The sequence below is a fragment of the Talpa europaea genome (genome assembly GCF_964194135.1).
Source record: "Talpa europaea genome assembly, chromosome: 1".
Lineage (NCBI taxonomy): Eukaryota > Metazoa > Chordata > Mammalia > Eulipotyphla > Talpidae > Talpa > Talpa europaea.
In genome coordinates, this window is record NC_140073.1 from 137916168 (window position 1) to 137934609 (window position 18442).

General features: G+C 34.8%; 1 protein-coding gene across 1 annotated transcript in view; it reads left to right on the top strand.

Annotated features, from left to right (window-relative positions):
• CPS1 (carbamoyl-phosphate synthase 1) overlaps window positions 1-18442 on the top strand; it is a gene marked incomplete at its 5' end in the record, with an annotated part of 115507 nt that overhangs the window by 47109 nt on the left and 49956 nt on the right. The window contains 5 exons of the mRNA XM_084254864.1: window positions 2280-2424; window positions 3361-3571; window positions 4931-5129; window positions 8607-8783; window positions 12534-12652. Of these exons, the coding sequence (XP_084110990.1) occupies window positions 2280-2424; window positions 3361-3571; window positions 4931-5129; window positions 8607-8783; window positions 12534-12652 (851 nt within the window). The remainder of the gene's footprint in view (window positions 1-2279; window positions 2425-3360; window positions 3572-4930; window positions 5130-8606; window positions 8784-12533; window positions 12653-18442) is intronic.

Here is an 18442-nt window from a genome sequence, read left to right on the forward strand (position 1 = left end):
ATTCTTGTGAGGGTTGTTTTGGGAAGTGCTGAATAAATAGTTTAAGCATAGCTTATAGCTTTATGATGATTTCCTCTTAGAGTGAAAGAAAACCAAGTCCTTGAATTGCTGACAAGGGATTTTGAGGACAAATAAAATAAAATAAAATAAAATATATTCAAATAACAATGATGGCAAACTTACACATTGACTAATTGAATTTACTTTTTCTAAAGTTGCCAAAACAAAAACAATGAGGGGAAATATAGCTAATATAAATGTTTCTTGTTTGCATTATAAACACTTGAATCATGTATTTAAAGAAAAAAACATGTTTATGGAGGTACACATCTTTTTCCCTCTAGCCTCTTAGAGGTCCCTGGTGTTTTCAATATTAGCAATCTCTTCCTTACTACCAATTGTGATGATATGTTCTCTATTTCTCTATTAGAAATGTATTTATCACAGTGTGGATAGCTAACACTAACTTTTTTCTCTAAAAAAATTTACAATGAAGGCAATTTTGGAATAGGATAGTTTAGTTTTTAATTATTTATATTCCTTAAATAGTCAATAAGCCTTTCAATGATTCTCTTTGTTGAAAATCTAACTTTCCCTGTGGGAATAATTACTTGCATTGTTCTATTCTATGCTACCCCTTCATCTTCATGAGATGATGTTTCATACCATACCTTTAAAAGCTGTATGAACTCACCTCGGTCTCTAAATTAACCTTAAATATAAAATCTGAGGCTTGAGAGAAAAAGAAGTGAGATTAAATGTGAAGATAATTTCAGTTGTCCTTGTGTTCAAATATCTAGTCTACTTTGTTAGCACGCAGAAAGGTTTCCCTGAGTTCATACACATTTTTCCTTAGAATTCTTCTTTTAGCAGACACTCCTACTGACAAATTAGTCATTATTCAGTTGTTAACACTGGTTACAGAGTTTCCTAACCATTTAAAAAACTTCATCATGGACAGTTATGAGACAAATGTGTTACATTTGCAGCTGCACATGCTGGAGCCTGTCCTGTTGACCAAGGTTAAAAATAATAGTGTTGATTTTTTTTCATTGTCTTTTTTAATATTTTATTTTATATAATTCTTACATCATTTTTCATTTTTGCATAATGTATGCATTTTCATTTTGGTTATATTCCCCATACAATTGTACCCCTCCTTATTTTGACCCTAATCCTTCCTCTCCCTGCCCCCCCCCACCACCGTAGTGTGTCTCTAATTTATAGTTGCTTGTTGATTTTGATTTTTACTTTGTATTAATTAGTCTTTTTCCTGGTCCCTTATTTAGGTTTTCTAAATTCCTGCTATGAGTGAAACCATCAGTATTTTTCTTTTTCTAAAAATAATAATAATAATAATAATAATAATAATAATGTGTTGAGACACATTACAGAAGAACTTATATTGCAATATTATTTCATTATATGTCCTCCTAGTAACTTAAAAACATTTGAACGCCTTTCTCCAGTTCCTTTCTCTTCCTTTCATTGCTGTAGTAAATCAAAAATATATGAGACAAAAGGACACTACTGTCTTGGATTTGCAGACACTAAATATCCTGAGGTCAGAGATTACCTCTTTGTATTTTGGGTTCAATGTTCTACCCACCAGTGGCTGCTCAGTAAATATGAAATGAAAATTATACTAACTCATATCTGTTTAATCAGGCATACATGATATATGACTCAGTATTTAAGCACCAAGGCAGTGATTAACCATGATAATAGTTGCATATGATTCTTCTAATTCCCAAGTTTCATATGCCATCTTGGCTACTGTTTACAACCATCATCAGCTTCTTTCTTCTCCTCATCAACATCAACTGACTTTTATTGTGTATGTCACTATACAAAACACCCTCAGCTATTTTAGAGAAAGCCAGAGTCTTTAGACTTATTTTTCCATATTTATTCGTACTTATCACATTTTCTAGTTTCACAGAAGCCTAGCTGCTGAAATAATTTCATTTCCCTCTGCCTGATTGCTCAATTATTTTCTCTTTTTCCTAAATTAGTTTGATTTAATGTCATATCAGCACTTTGAATGGCAAGCCTCAATAATGTAAATCAAGCATATTCACTGCTGGATGCTATTCCTACCACCTCACTGATTTTCTGACACATTGTGTCTTGGAGCAGACGGGGGGGGGGGGGGGGATGCAGACTGGGCTTGAGAATTTGGGTCTGACCAAGGTGTAAGCTAGAGCATTTTGCCAATTTCCCATGTTTAAACCATTGCTTTTTCTTACTCTTGAATATCCTTTGTCACCAATTTCCAGGCCTTTGCTATGACCAACCAGGTTCTGGTGGAGAGGTCAGTGACTGGTTGGAAAGAAATCGAATATGAGGTTGTGCGAGATGCTGATGACAATTGTGTAACTGTCTGTAACATGGAAAATGTTGATGCCATGGGTGTTCACACAGGTAGGCAGAGAATCATCAAGAATTATTGTCATGCCTTCAGTTCATGTCTTTGATGGTGCATGGCTATCTTCACTAAGTTCTTTTTTAAATACTATTATTCCTAATTGACAGACTAGTGATAAAATTTACACATAACAGTATTTCTCAGTACTGGAAATACATTAAATTTGTCATCACAAAAACCCTATCAAGTAAAGCAGGTATTACTATCCTGATTTTTTTTTTTGAGAAAAGGGTCAAATGTAGGCAATGTAGTGAAGGCAAGACTTAGTGTTGAGAAGTAAGATTGCAAAGACTTAAATTAGTCTGGGCTGTTAGTCACCAAGCGAGGGAGGAAACAGCCACACCCCCATAGTGTTGAGATCATATGGCAGTGTGGGAGAGGGTCTTGCTGAGTCAGTAGAGACTTGAATATATTTGTAGGCTGAAGGGATGGTGACTGAAAGTTAAGAGATTGAAGCTATTAACGTTGTGGTTGGAGAGGAGTGAAGAATGGGAAGGGATAAGATAGAGAAAACATTGTGCCTTGGAGCAGACGGGGGGATGCACAATGTGTTACCCAGCCTGTCTGGGTAACACACAATGTGTTACCCAGCCTTTCTGGGTAAAGAAGAGCTCATATTTTATGGAAGGATTTGAACAGAGAGAATTTGAAATAAAGAGTAACAAAACTGATAAAGTTAATGTCAATCTGGTAAACAGATGACTGAAATCTTCAGAGCTAAATGAGCTTGGGAAAGTGGTTTCTATGAGGCATGTGTCAGAGTGAATAGGTGAAACAAGAATCTAGGGATATAATAGCTGACATGCCTTACTACACAGTACCATGACTTAATTCTTTTCCTAACAAACCTGTGTACAGTAGTATCTTGTATTGTGAAATAGATTAATTCACTAAAGTTGCCACCAAATAGTAAGTGCTGCTTGTATGTACAGGTGATTCCGTTGTTGTGGCCCCAGCCCAGACACTCTCCAATGTGGAGTTTCAGATGCTGAGACAGACGTCAATCAATGTGGTCCGCCACTTGGGCATTGTGGGTGAATGCAACATTCAGTTTGCCCTTCATCCTACTACCATGGAATACTGCATCATTGAAGTGAATGCCCGGCTCTCCCGAAGCTCCGCCCTGGCCTCAAAGGCCACTGGGTAAGGCCAGAATGATTGACCCTGGTTTGCAATTTCTTTCCTGGTAGGATTGGAAAATTGACAGCTAGTGGAAGACTGTGCAGCATTTATAAACTATAGTCTCCATTTCTGTTTGCTGCCTTCAAATCACTTAGGACCCTAAGGACATGATTATTAATGAGCTTGCCGCCAGATTGATGCAAATGGTATTGCTAGCTGACTGTGTTTGCTGGCTAATCATAAACTAATCAAAAGCTAGGTGGTCAAAGCAGGCTGTGAAAAATCTGCTTCTTAATTGCACTTTGCAGATGTTGTTAAAAAGTGCAAATTAATCCTTAATTTTAGTCTTCAACTGGCATCTTAGGTATACAGCAAATGGTAGACAAATGATACAGTTCTCTCAACTTAAGCATTCAGTCCACCTTATTTTAACAAAACTTCACAAGACTAAACTATGTTGGTTTTTCCATGGGTAAATACTGCAGTCACGTAAATAAGTTTGCTGTCTGTATAAAAACTGCTAACAAGAATAATTGGGAAAATTTATTAATAACTTCTGTTTCTATTAGAGTATTTAACATCTGACATTTAAATTGTGTGGCATTTAAATGAACAAATGTCTACTCCTAAGATTTTTTTTTTTTAATGTAGCTACATAGTGTTCCATGGGCTGGTAGAAGGCACATTGTGTTAAGAGTCAGCAGACCTGAGTTTTTCTGGTTCTTCCACTGAAACATCACATTGTTTCTATAGGTTTCCTTATCTGTTAGGGGAGAGTTATACTGCAGGGTTCATATGCAATTCTATAATGTTCTGAATTATTTTCTCAAACACAATTACCAAAACTGACTTTCCAGAGGATAGTCAAGTTTCCAGAATGTTAGTTCTGCAAAGAACCCAGAGATAGTGGCTTAAAGATAATTTAGAAACAGAGCAAGGACCCAAATTTGCAAATACATATTTTCTCTCCATTCCATATCCAGTAGTACCAGTTAGCTACACTGTTTTTCTAGGTACAGTCATGTAATATATTTTTTAGAAAAATATATTGCAGATTCTTATCTTAGTAGATGCTACATACAAGTGAATACTTTGTCAAGGAAGCTATTGATTTTAGATTGAGGAGGGGAGGGTTGGGAGTTGTAGTACTGCATGTCAGATGCACTGAGAATTCTTTTGTGATCTCTGTCTCTGTGCTTGATCATAAAGCACATTATTTTGTAAGTGGCTGTTAAATATTTGTACAGAGCAGAGATCACTTATGTTTTATACCCCGTTGTTTAATAAAGCTAGAATTTCTAAGACTAATTTATGTTTTGAGTTATTTTGCATGCTTACTGCTGAAAGAAAATAAAGATGAAATTGTCTCTTCCTGTATAGCTACCCATTGGCATTCATTGCTGCAAAGATTGCCCTAGGAATCCCACTTCCAGAAATCAAGAATGTTGTATCAGGGAAGACATCAGCCTGCTTTGAACCTAGCTTGGATTACATGGTTACCAAGGTTCCTCGCTGGGATCTCGATCGTTTTCATGGAACAACCACACGAATTGGTAGCTCAATGAAAAGTGTGGGAGAGGTGAGTCCTTGGTTTCTTCCTCTTTTGCTCTTAGATGTTTTGTCAAATCTTTGACATTAAAAGTCTTAAAGTTGTCCGGGTATTGGGTTCTTGATTAGAGGGTATATATGAATTTCATATCCTTCCTAGTGTTTCAATATCTGTTCATTATTCTGTTAAGATAAGGCATTTGTCACTTGATTATTTAATAGATTCTACAACCTTCTATTCAAAAGGAAAGATAATGTATGTGAGCATGTAATCTGTACATACACATGAGAACATGTATCATATATGTTTTATATGTGTATGTGTGTTTTATAACCACAACCAAACCAAGAAAATAAAGTGATATAAAAGACAATATTGTATACCAAAAAGATTACTGAATGGAGGTTAAGAGTTCAACTTTAGTCCATTCACACAGTTTGTTACTTCACCCTCCTTAGTCCTCATTTTCCTTGTCTATTAAAGAAAAGTAATGGACTAAAAGAACTCTCATGGTTTTTTTTTTTAATTCCAAATTGAGAATAACAGTGGAATATTAAATTTCCTTTTATTGTTCTGAAATGTTCTAAACTTTTAGCACTCTTAATTTTTCATAATGTTTTCTTTTATACTATTTAAAATTAAATTTAGCTTTGGATTATTCCATCTTCAGAGACCTTGTTCCTCTGTGTGGGAGGAAAGAATGGAATCAGATCACTGCCTCTGAGTTTCACTTCATTGCCTGCCCCCACCCCTCAATCTAGAGATGTATTTCTTTTTGCATTCAGAAGACTTCGCTTAATGGAGAGAAGATGAGACTGGAACTAGATTAACTTGGGTTTTACTCTTGGCATTGACACTTGCTTGCTAGACACTCATCAGGACACTGACCCTAAGGTTCTCCATCTGAAAAACGGAGATGATCTTATAAGGTTTAAGGTTAATTCATGTAAAGTGTTTAGTGATCTCTTCTAAGGCACATTTATATAGCATACCCCCTGTATATACTCCATCACCATTATTATTACTATTTATGGGTAGAGTTTTTGGGTATCAGCAGTATGGATGAATCTCAATCTTTATATGTCTGTCTGTCTGTCTATCCACCCACCAACCCACCCTCCTACTTGTCTATCATTTTTCATCAGGTATCAGCCATCTATCATAATTATTCCTCTCATATTGTCAATGTAACTGCTCTTAGTCTGTGTCTAGATAGCCATGCTGATTAGATTACAGAGCCGGAATCTATTTATGATATGTTGTTATATATTGGCCTTCATTTGTCCCACATTATAACCTAATTTAAACTAGCCATTTTAGAAATCCATGCCACTTATAAGAGGTAACACAGCTTAAACATATCACCAATGTAGAGAAAAAGAAAAAAAATGCATTTTTACTGATTAATCATATTTACACATGAAAGGCAGAATTATTACTATTTTGGTTTTCTTAATTTCCAAGATATTAAGGGAAAATTGTGAAGTAATGACAGATAAAGAACAATTTAACATTTTAAATTAAAATGTCTTACTTGTTATAAAACACCATCAATTAATTTTTTCTCCTTATAGTTTTTTCAACCTTAGTTTTTCTATTAACTTCTTTAGTATACAATACAATTAGAATTCAGATGTCATGAGAAAGTTTATTAATTGTGTTTCTGCCAAATAAATAGATGTTTAGTTTACATTTCATGGGATCAGTCTTTTTTTTTTTTATAATGTTCAAAAGTAAAATTTGTAGGACAAAGAATACAAGATAATTTTATAATCTTTTCACTTGGGGCTTATTATCTAAGAAATTTTTGTTGACAACAAATATTTAGCACCTTACATTTAGTTCAACTCAGGTTAGAAAACATTCCTCACATTCTTGCTGTGAGCAAGATACTTGAGTATAAAACAGCGAAAAAAAATGTAGTTAATTGGAACACATTATTTCTTATGGTAAATTCAGAGAATATAAACAGAACCAAGTGTAATATTAATTAAAATATGGTAAAAATTAAAATATGTAGTTTACTTACATGTGCTATGAAAATATAGTAGAATAGAATCAGGGCTGGTCATGGTAGTTATTCCACTAAAACAGCATTCCCACTAAAAAATTATGAAATTTTTACTTAATGAATGTAAATTTTAATAACATGAGGTATTAAAAAGCACAAAGTTTGGAAAGCATAGTTTTCTTTTATTATTATATAGGTGTGTTTATTTCTTTTTTATTGAATGTAAAGTGTACTTAAAAACAATAAAATGTTTTTTATGAAATTAAAGTTATAATTTATAATTTATTTTTATAAAAATCTACTTACTCTATAGTAAAATTTTAAACATCTAATTGTTATAAGTTTTATTGAGTATTCCAGGAATATTATAAAATTATAAAATTCCTTAATTCTCTGGTGCCATGAAATACCTTATTTCTGGCATTTTTTTCCATGCCCAGCAAATCCATAAACTCATCATGTAATTTTCTAATATCACTACACCTCAGAAACTGCACATCTGAATGGGACTACCATCTTGAGAATCTTTCCTTATTTTTAATTAAATTTGAAACAGTCCAAAAGTTTACCTTTTGGGTTTTAGTGAGTTTTGAATATGCATCTTGTGATAGTTGCCACAAAGATTTACTAAAATGACATTAATGGGAATTTAGATCTATTTGAGGAGTCACAGAAGTTCACTGAAGGCAACATTATGACTGTTATTATTTTAAATTGGAGACCAAAAATGCATAGCAATCTATTATTCCATGGAAAGATTCAAAGACAGTGTTTATCCACTGAAAATAACTAGGTAGGCTTCAAGGTCAATTTAAGTTTAGTTCTGACTTGTAACTTGTCCAACTAAATCACCACATGGTTTTTCTAATTGATTAGTGTACAATCAGCTGTAAAGATTGTGGGAAGACATGCTGGATTTGTCAGGGGGAATTTAGTATCCACTTACCTTCAAGATCTGAATCTGTCAGTATTTGTTATGACACTCAAGCTTCTGTGATGAATATTAATGCTTAGCTATAAAGAAAGTCAACCTGTCTTAGGTACTTACTTATACCCATTTAGAACTAATTCTGTTTTTTAATATATGTTAATATTTGTTGGTTTCTCTTCATTTGCTTTATTGTTAAGAACATCTGTACCAAGGCAAGAGCTTATTAATGGGTCTGTATGGTCTGACTGCAGAGTTCCTACTTTAATACTGTTGGAACAGTTGATTCGTTTCTACTTTAATACTGTTGGATCAGTTGATTTGTTCATTGGTCTCAGCACTTACAGGTAAATTCCCTAAGTGGTAAAAGACTGACCTAGTGATAAAGGCTCATTACATCAAAACCACATAGAAAAAGAGAGGAAGAAAAATAATACCTAAAATGTGAATTGTTTTCTTTTGATAAATGGTTTTGTTCCTGTGTTTTGAAAGCTGTTCTAGTTCTGTTATAAATTAAAAAAATATAAGGTCTTTCTTTAAATATGATCTCTATAAATGTGTACGACAGGTGATGGGTATTGGACGCACTTTTGAGGAGAGTTTCCAGAAGGCTTTACGTATGTGCCACCCATCTATCGATGGCTTCACTGCCAATCTCCCAATGAACAAAGAATGGCCATCTAACCTTGATATCAAGAAAGAACTGGCTGAACCCTCCAGTACTCGCATCTACGCCCTTGCTAAGGTAAACGGTGACAAGAAGTGTGCACACACACACACACTTTTATTCAGAACATAGCTTTCACTGTAAAAGTAAGACTCACAAAGTGGCTTTGCTTTCAGGGATTTCTGGAAAAATTGTAATTCTCTTCATTGGTCCTAAACTGGAGACTTCCATGGATTTCATATTATTCTATAGTTCATGAAAATTTGCCCTTTTTTTATTTGACTTTATGCTTGGACTTAGGACACATTGTGGTTTTAAAGGATCATCATATATGTAAAATATTGTTCCCTTTAATTAATTGAACTATTGGTAAATTTTAAAAAACATAACGTATTAAGGCCCTCCCCGGTGGCGCAGCGCGGTTGAGCGCTGGCTGGGTTGCGAAGTTGCCTGCAGACTCTGCAGCGCCGGTTCGATCCTCGGCTGCTCCCCGGCCACCGAAGGAGGGTCCCACATGGCGCGCAGACCTCTCCTGCCGCCCGCTGCTCCCCTCAGCAGTGTACTTTGGTCCTTCTGCCTGCTCTGCTTCCCGCTCTGACTCTGGTGAATTCTCTCACCCCCCCCCCTGTGCTTCTGACTGTACCCAGTGCATGTATAAACAAACAAACAAACAAACAAACAAATAAATAAATAAATAAACATGCCTCTATTAAAAAAAAAAAACATAAGGTATTAAAAAGCACAAATTTTGGAAAGCACAGTTTTTCTTTTATTATTATATAGGTATGTTTATTTCTTTTTTATTGAATGTATTCTAAATACTGTATGTAAAGTATACTTAAAAACAATAAAATGTTTTCTTTATGAAATTAAAATTATAATTTATAATTTGAACTATCGGTACTCTTAAGTAGATTTGATAACATTGATTTGTCACTTCCTATCCCCTTCACTTGTTCCTTGATATTGTATAAAACTGAATTTTAGAAAGATGCAGAAAAGAGTATCATTTAATATGTGCTAAGACCCTAGAATAATCTTTTTTTATTAGCTTTGTGAATGTGTGTGTTTAAACAATATCAACAGAACATAAAGAATTTCTATGGCTATAGGCTTTTCTATATAATTATTTTATTGGTCCTATCTCTCCTATCCTGCATTTCTTATTTATGCCCACTAGTTCCCTTTTATGCAAATTAAATACTTTATTAATCTCCTTTCATGTTTACTATACTTAGAGTTGTGAAATTTCGGCCCATGTGATTTTATAAAAGGTGACTTGGGCAGCTGGGATATGTCTGGTCAGAAATCCCTGAATGGCTTTTTGACATTTAGGGAAGCTTAGACATTAATCCTCCAGCAGTATCAAACAACACTGGAACCCCAATCCTTCCTGACCATTTTGTGTGTGTGTGTACATGAGGGATGAGTTGATGAAACTATGAATTTTATCTTTCAAAAAGGAATCCATCTTTGTAATTTGCCCTTTTAGCAACAGAAAAAAAGCTATAAATGATTTTGAACTCACTGTAACTTTTATATCCATGTATTGAAAATCCTAGAGAGACAGGAAGGAGGAAAGATTTGCTTCATTGCATGTAATGTGTACTCTCTTCACCTTCATGGTTTCTAAATGCAGAATATTTAAATCTCATTAAAATTCTGGGACATACTGGTATCTTTTGATGAATGTTTCTCAATGTTAAGTTTCAAAGTAATAGAGAATTAACATTTTTCATGGTGGGGAGGGTAGTAGTATCTTTGATAAGAGGTTATTTTAGAAAGCCATTTCATTATTTCACCCTATTTATTCTTCTTATTACAGTTTTGTTTAAAAAGCAATGTACCACAGTCATGTGTGTTACATGTATGTGAATATATATGTGTACGTATATACAAACACAAACACACACATATTTTCTAAAACAGTAACTGGACTGTTTTCCTACATCTAGTTAAAACATTTCTGCCATTTTGCGGCAAATGAAAAAAAGATGTCTTTCCAAACTTCCATCTAGGTTGTAAAACCAAGCGTATTTCTTATTCTTTTCTATCAGACTTAAAAAGGATGCGAATTCAGGGAAAAAATATGTGGAGATTATTTCTTGTGCACAGAACCCTGGTATGAGCAAGAAGGGCAGGATCTGAGGGATAAATTATTGTCTGCCTGAGTGCTGGGAGAAGGAACTGATTTCTGTTTGTTAGAGGTCATCATTACTGTTCATTTCCACAGCAACCAGGGGCTTGGTGATTTTGACAGAGTGTAAGGACTTTAGAGGGTTGGAGGGGGAAAAAGAATGAAGGGAGTGTGTAAATCTTCCCTCGCTTTCATGACTTTTAGAAAAGGGCACCTGGCTCTTAGGTCCAATTTTTTTTTTACAGCAGTTTTATTTTGGGATGACTGAATCACCTTTTGATTTGGGGTGAATACAGGGCACTATTTTGATTTTGGGAACATTAGAATAACCTCACACTTGTGTGACATGCAAAGCTTCCATGCTGTAGGATGAAGTCCTAAACTGGCAGAATCTCCCTTTCTGCTTGAAACTGTGGAGGTGACCGTAGTTGTCCTTTTCACAGTGAATGACCACAGGATTCTAGGTCCTTCCATTGCACTGTATTGACTGTATTTGATTGCATGAAAGCTTCCTTTGGTCTGTCAAATTGTACTAACTTAAGGCTCTATCCCCCTCACAATTCTGATGCCAACAGCAAAATGTGCCTGTAGTCACTTGGAAAATAAGACAGAATATTAACTTCCTGGGAATTTGGTTATAATTACAGGGAGAATTAGACAAGAAACATAGACTTAGGAACTATACATGCTGTTGAGTGCTCCTATTAGTGCCATCTTACTCTACTCAACAGAATTATGAGCTATGCTATATCTCAGCACTTACAAACATGGCCTTTATGATACTAGAACAATAAAGGCTCTAAGAAAATTTAGCTCCCTGAATTGTAATATATCAGCAGTTACTATACACACACACACACACACACATACTTCTTAATAGGATATAAAAATATTTTGTGTCAGCTTATTATATGTTGTTTTGGAATATTATTATTTTTACCAGGTATAAATTTATGTTTAACAGAAATAAAGAATAACAGTGAATTTATATATTTTGAATAGCATGGTTTTGAAAGTCTCATTTTTTAGTCGCCTTTTCTATTCAATTTAGTGAACCATAGTTTTGAGAAATTGCTAAAATAAACTTGAGAGAAGGGCTGAACAGAAGTCATCACTACATTGTTTTTAGAATATACCAGGATTTGGTAAAATGTCTGTCTCAGTACAAAGGTCACAGTAATTGACATCCTCTCAGAGGACACATTCTAGAGAAAGATCACCAAGCCAGATTTGATCCATAAATTCTCATTTACTAGTTTGTGGGCATGTGGAATGAGGTGATAAAATATTTGCTATTTGCTGAAGGATAATTATCTAAAATACAAGTTAAAGGATCATTATGTTGATTCTAGATTTTCTATCGTTTCAAGCGATTCTCTTTATGCTAAAGAGATGTACCAAACTGAGGATCTAGTTGTTTTACATCATCATATAAAAAGCCAGAAGACAGAGCCCGTTATGGGGCTTTTCTGTGCACAGACCAGGACACCTCTGTTTACCATTACAGAGTTGGCAGCATCTTTAGGTTTATTGAGAGGAACATCTGTCATATATTAGTTTCATATCTAAGTCTGTATATCCTCAGCCTCTAAATACAATAACGTGGAGAAGGATGACTGCTTTAAGTTTTCAACCAAATAAGACATTTAAAAAATATTTGCCAAAGAAAGTATCTTTTCTCCTTTTGGCAGGCCTTGGAGGATAACATGTCCCTGGATGAGATTATGAAGCTCTCCTCCATTGACAAGTGGTTTTTGTATAAGATGCGTGACATCATAAACATGGAAAAGAATCTGAAAGGCCTTAAAGGGTAAGACAGTATCACTTTCATCATTTGATATATCTTCTGTGCATATTTTGAATTGTCTTTCTCTTACCTGGAAGCATTTGGCTGAAATGCTGCATTAGTGAAGTAAATAGTGCCAAGGTTAGAAAGCAGAAATGAAGTTTTGCATGTTTACCTTTTGAAAAGTATCTATTAATGTTTCAAAATCTCTTCTACTCCCATCCTTGGCATCAAACATAGTGGTGATTTTATGTCATGAAATTATGAAAATCAGTAACATTTATGAGTGAACTATTTACTTACCAAGTATTACTTAGGTTGAAAGTTTATTAATCAATGATTAAATGAATATTATTCCCATTTTCCATAAATTTTCTAAGTTTGAAATCTTTCTCTTTAAAATCTACCTGCACATTAATGAACAATTGTATTCCTCTTGTATTCTACTGATACTTTTAACATGCAAATTTCCAGTTCAGCATAAGTTTCAAGTTTCTGTTAGTAGACTCTTTATCTCTCACTAATTTACATTTTCATCTCCTTCATGGCCAATTGTTTTTAAAATTTCATTTCATATTCAGAATATTCTCATAATGTCAGTGCTTTAAAATCTGCTTTTTTTATTTTTCATGGAAAAACCATTTTCTGTGTCACCTTAGGTGTATGAAATCACAGAGAGGTTTTAAGCATGTATCTTTGATTAAGAGGAATATTTATCACCAATTAAAGAAGACAGTATAATCTATCTCTAAGTTCTCTTTAAGAGGACTCTGAAATACACTACTATTAGAAAGAAGTCTCATTTAGAAGCCTAAATGTATGAAAAATTTTGTTTGTGTAAATTATCCTCAAATGATTTGTGAAAAATATAAAAAAATTAATAACTTAAATTGTTGCTGAGGACAGTGGAATAATTCAAAGCCTGGATTTCTTAACTATTTAGCATTTGCAGCATGTTAACTTGGTTACTGTCTTTACCTAATCAAGATGCACAAAAACTGGGCATTAAAAGCACTTTTCTTTTTGAGCAAAATGAGGTTCTTTTTCATCTATTCAACAATTGCCCACAACAATGATTGATTTCAAAAATTGGGGAGTTCCTATCTGGCAAAATAAAACTACCAATAGTTGCTCATAACTCATCCTTTCTAGTGACCATGTAAAATGAACAATAGATAGAAAGTAAGCAAAGAATTGAGTCTACACATTCATCTTAGAATTTTGCTGACTTGAGGTTTCCTTTTTTGGTTTATGATGCCAGCAGATCTTGCATGTTGAATTATAGTCTGTCCCACTGTTTTCAGTTTCCCATAACTGATTTCAAATGCCTAGGAAACCACTCCAATTAAACCACATGAGGGTGCTAGAAACTTGCAGTATACCAGTTAGAACAATGAAGAGACCTGGGTGAAAAATAGCAGATGTTATTGTGATTTAAATTTCCACTTGATACATTCTGAGTTTTTGACAATTTTTTAATTAAACAGTTTTTTCTACAATCAGAAAACAGGTTGAGTCTAACTAAGCAAAAATCAGTATATATTGGTAGTGGTATAGGTCCTTGAAGAATTCTAACGACTTACTGTCACAGACACTTATTTTTCTGACTTCCACATTCTGTTGCATTTATTGGTTGATCATTTAACATTTTCAGTCTCCATTTTTTTGGAGACTGAAGTCTATTGTAAATAGAGATGCTTTCTACTATTCATAATGATCTGTGTTAAAAACTTTTAATAATATAAGAGTTTATCAAGTTATAATTATCTCTTGTTCCCAAAACTCAACAGATAATTCATGGCACTAGTAAATCCAAATCCTGAACTCATTATCTTACAATACTTTACTGTTTAATTCCTTTCTTTTTGACGTGTCATAGGTACATACATAGCAATTTGGTAATGATTGTATTTAGAGGCATTTCACAAACTGTGTCATTTTGTGACACATAGGGGATCCATCACTGCTGATGGAATATAAGCATGTAATGTTTGAGTTTCCTGTCCTATTTTGATTATTTTCATCCTTAGCCTGAATTATGATGTCTTCTACTATTTTTTTTTTTACAGCCTGTAAATATCTAGGGAGGCTCAGTCATCAAGGTATATACTGTTCCAACAGTAATAACAATTCTCTATTAACAGTTGGTATTATGTGGCTGAATTATGTATTGACAGGTAGGGGAAAGGTTAAGAGGATAAGTTGTTGTCCTTCATTTGCATTTATTTGTTTCACTTTGTTTCAAGAGCTCAACTCCTCCAATATGGGAAAGAGTAGCTTTTGATATAGGATCAGGAGATAGCTATTTATTTGGTATGATTTTAGAGGACCTCAGAATGCTCTTGCCACACCATATCTCTTGGGCCAATGTGCCCTAGACCCTTTGCATTTACATGTCTCCAAGAAAATAGGCAGTCTCAATTGAGAGACAAATGGAAGCTTGATGTGTGTAACCAGAGAGATTGATGATAATCCTACTAACTGTGGAATTATGGGTATATCAACCCCTCACTTCTGTAGCCTCATATTTTCCTGTTAATGTCTACTTTATAATTCTGTTGTGAAGCTTTAAATGCTATCAGCATAGAAGACATATGGCACATGAGTAGTGCCCACAAAACACTCTTCCTTCAAAATAAAAATGCTACTTGTAATAATGAAGGGCATTTTATGTTTTTAGATATGTGCATTTAAAGACACATTTTTCATTGTCACAATTTGCTTTTGCTTATAATTTTTGCAATGTGTCATTTCTTAATTTTCTTTATGATGCATTATCATTTATTTTAATACCAAACCTATTTTTTTAAGGAAACAATAATAACTAGTGATAGGAATGCTATTCTTATGGAAAAATCAATAGCATTCCATTATGCTAATGGGAAAAAATTCCCACTCTGTAGTTGTTAATCATGCTAAAATTCTTCTAAAATGCAATAAACACATTCACTAGTAGAAGATGAGAATATCACTCAAATTGATGGTCAGTCTGTGACTTACGTTTACATATGGTCATATGAAATAAAATGCAGAATCTGATTCCCAAATGGAATATATACCCTCTCTATGTGTGTGTGTGAATGCCAACAGATTGGAGTGAGGAAAACAAAGCAATGATTGTAACAAGGTTGGCATTATGGAAATAACTGATGAATTTCCCCTGTCTGTGAGAAAGTAGAATTTATAGTTTAGAAATCACTTCCCTTGAAGGCTTGAGATAAACATCTGTCATGCTGAGGATGATGTATGAAATCCCAGCCTTCTTCAGGGTGATGAGATAAGGTGGGCAGGTATTAGAACAGTTGACCCAGCCTTTCAGCTCTGAATCCTCACTTCCACCAGAACTCGGTTGCCATGTCCAATATCGAACATAGCAGGGGCGACCCTGAAAGACTTCTAGCACAGCAGCCCTTCTTACCAGCTTAGGAGATAACCCCTACTCAGACAGATTCAGCAAAAATATTTCTTTTTCCCACTTGAGTTCATTGTCTTTTCGCTTAAATTGTTTATTGCTGTCCAAGGGCATGCTAGGAAAGTTGGCAGTTCCCCAAATTTCTAAACTGGTATAGCAGCATTCATCAACCTAGATGATAACATATTTACAGTGGATTTCCTTAGGTTCTGAAAAGTTTCTCAGTGTGAGGTGTGCTGTATCCTATAGATCCCAAAGCCTCTTTCAGATATGCATTGGGATTTAGATGTTTCACAGTGACCAAAGATCTATTAACTTCAGATTGCCAGATCACTACAAGGGGCTTAAGAAACGTTATCTTTCAGAATTGTTAGGAGAACTACATTTGTATCAGCTTTACCCATTGGCCTTTAGTATTGAGCCTTTCAGACATTAGTGTGTTCATCTTCACTTTACCAATGCTGACACTTTCACACACAATGATTCTCCCATCAGGCATTTTCATAAATACCCATTAGAAGAAAAAACATGCCTATTTTGGACTACTAAAATGATCAAAATCTTACCTATAGTCCTTTCCTCCATTAAATTAAATTTTGGTAATGCAAATAAATCTGGCCTGGAGGACAGAAGTACAGATACCATAAACCAAAAAACGTGTGTCTTCATCAACTCGGTAGAGCTAATTCCCTAAATTACAACAAAATGTATTTAGAACTCTGTTAATATAGAATCTTGCATTTTGATTCAATTAAACAATTCTGCATGCCTACTAAGTGTAAGGTAATGCTCACCGAATTTATTAACTCCGTATCAGGCACTGTTCTAAGCTCATCATGTAGCTTAATTCTTGCTTCAATTTAAGGAAATTGGTAATTATCCTGATTTACTAGATTGTAAGCTGAACCACTACGATATTTAGCAACTTCCTTGATACCACATGCTAATCAGTGACAGAATTAAGATAAAACCTGAATAGACTCAGAGCCTAGGGTATTTAATATTTACCCAATATGCTTTATCTGGTGGAAATAAGAATACATAAAATACATGCTTTCAGTATAGTAACAGGCCTCACCAAGTGCACACTAGTCCTAGCACTGTAGAAACAGCACAGATGACAAAAAGTTTTGACTATGTTAGTAATTAATGGACAAATACAGACGCAATGATCTCTCCTTGTGGAACCCTTTTTACCATAAGTAAATCAACTATAATGACACTTGTTTGTGAGTAGAAACTTTGAACAGACATACCTCAAACATTTGTATTTGTATCATGATGGATTAGCAATTTTGGATTCAAAGTGTAAGGGCCGGACTGGCCACAGTGCAGGTTTTCTGATCCCATGCAGACCGGGTAAAGGAGGAGTCAGAGTCCTCAGCGGTTTTGCAGGTTTTTTATTTGGGGTTCACCAGGCATATGGCAAGCAGGGGTGCTGGCTGGGGGGCTGGGGGGCCTGGCAGGCCTTCACTCTATCTGGGCTCTCTAGCGTTCGTTCTGCTGCTTCTCGGCTTCTCTTTCAGCTTCGGCTTCAGCTTCTATTGCTTCTATTGCTGCTACTGCTGCTACTGCTGCTGCTGGCGTCCCCGTGACGCCGCCCTTAAAAAGCACAGTCTTAACTCAGCTGAATCCCATCTACCTATGCCCACACCCTATTCCAGGTGCCCGCCATCAGGCATGCATTCAGGACAAGGATCCATCATCTATCCTGATGGCGGAAGGGCAGAAAAGCCTGATATTTTCTTTACCCTACAAAAGACAATCATTATACTTAAAAAAATATCTAACATGAACTGGCAATAAAAATAGTGCAAGTACTGATAACCAGCTTTGAACCTCTGCTTATCTTCTCCTGTAACTCTGTAATTTTTGAAATTTCTTTACTTTGATTTTTTTGGGGTTCTTTAGCTCATTCTTCATGATGTATCTAGTTCAACAATTTTGGTAGACCTGCACAGAGTGTGTAGTTTTGCTCCTTTACTGGCTAAAACTAATTTGAATTAAGTTTTGAATTCTTCCTTCACGTGATTGGCTTAAAGAAGACAGCTGGCTTCTGCTTGTGCTGTACTATGTTTAGTGACCAAATGGAAGGTTTCCGTCATTTATGGTTTTTTTTTTTTTCATTCAATTTGGACAATTTTCCTGCAATGGTTTATTTTGTTCTATGATTTTTTTTTTTGGCACAATACTGGTATTTATGTTAGCAGCATTGTGGATAACTATTTAAAAAAGGAATCTGTTTTCATTCACTTTTGATGTTCAATGAGAGGGGATCTGACCATGGTGGTATAGTTTACACCATTCAATAGAGAAAGCTGAGATTTTGATTTTTTTTAATAATTGTTGCTGTAAGTTTAATTTACTATGGATTAATGTGCAAATCATCCAGAAATTGCCTT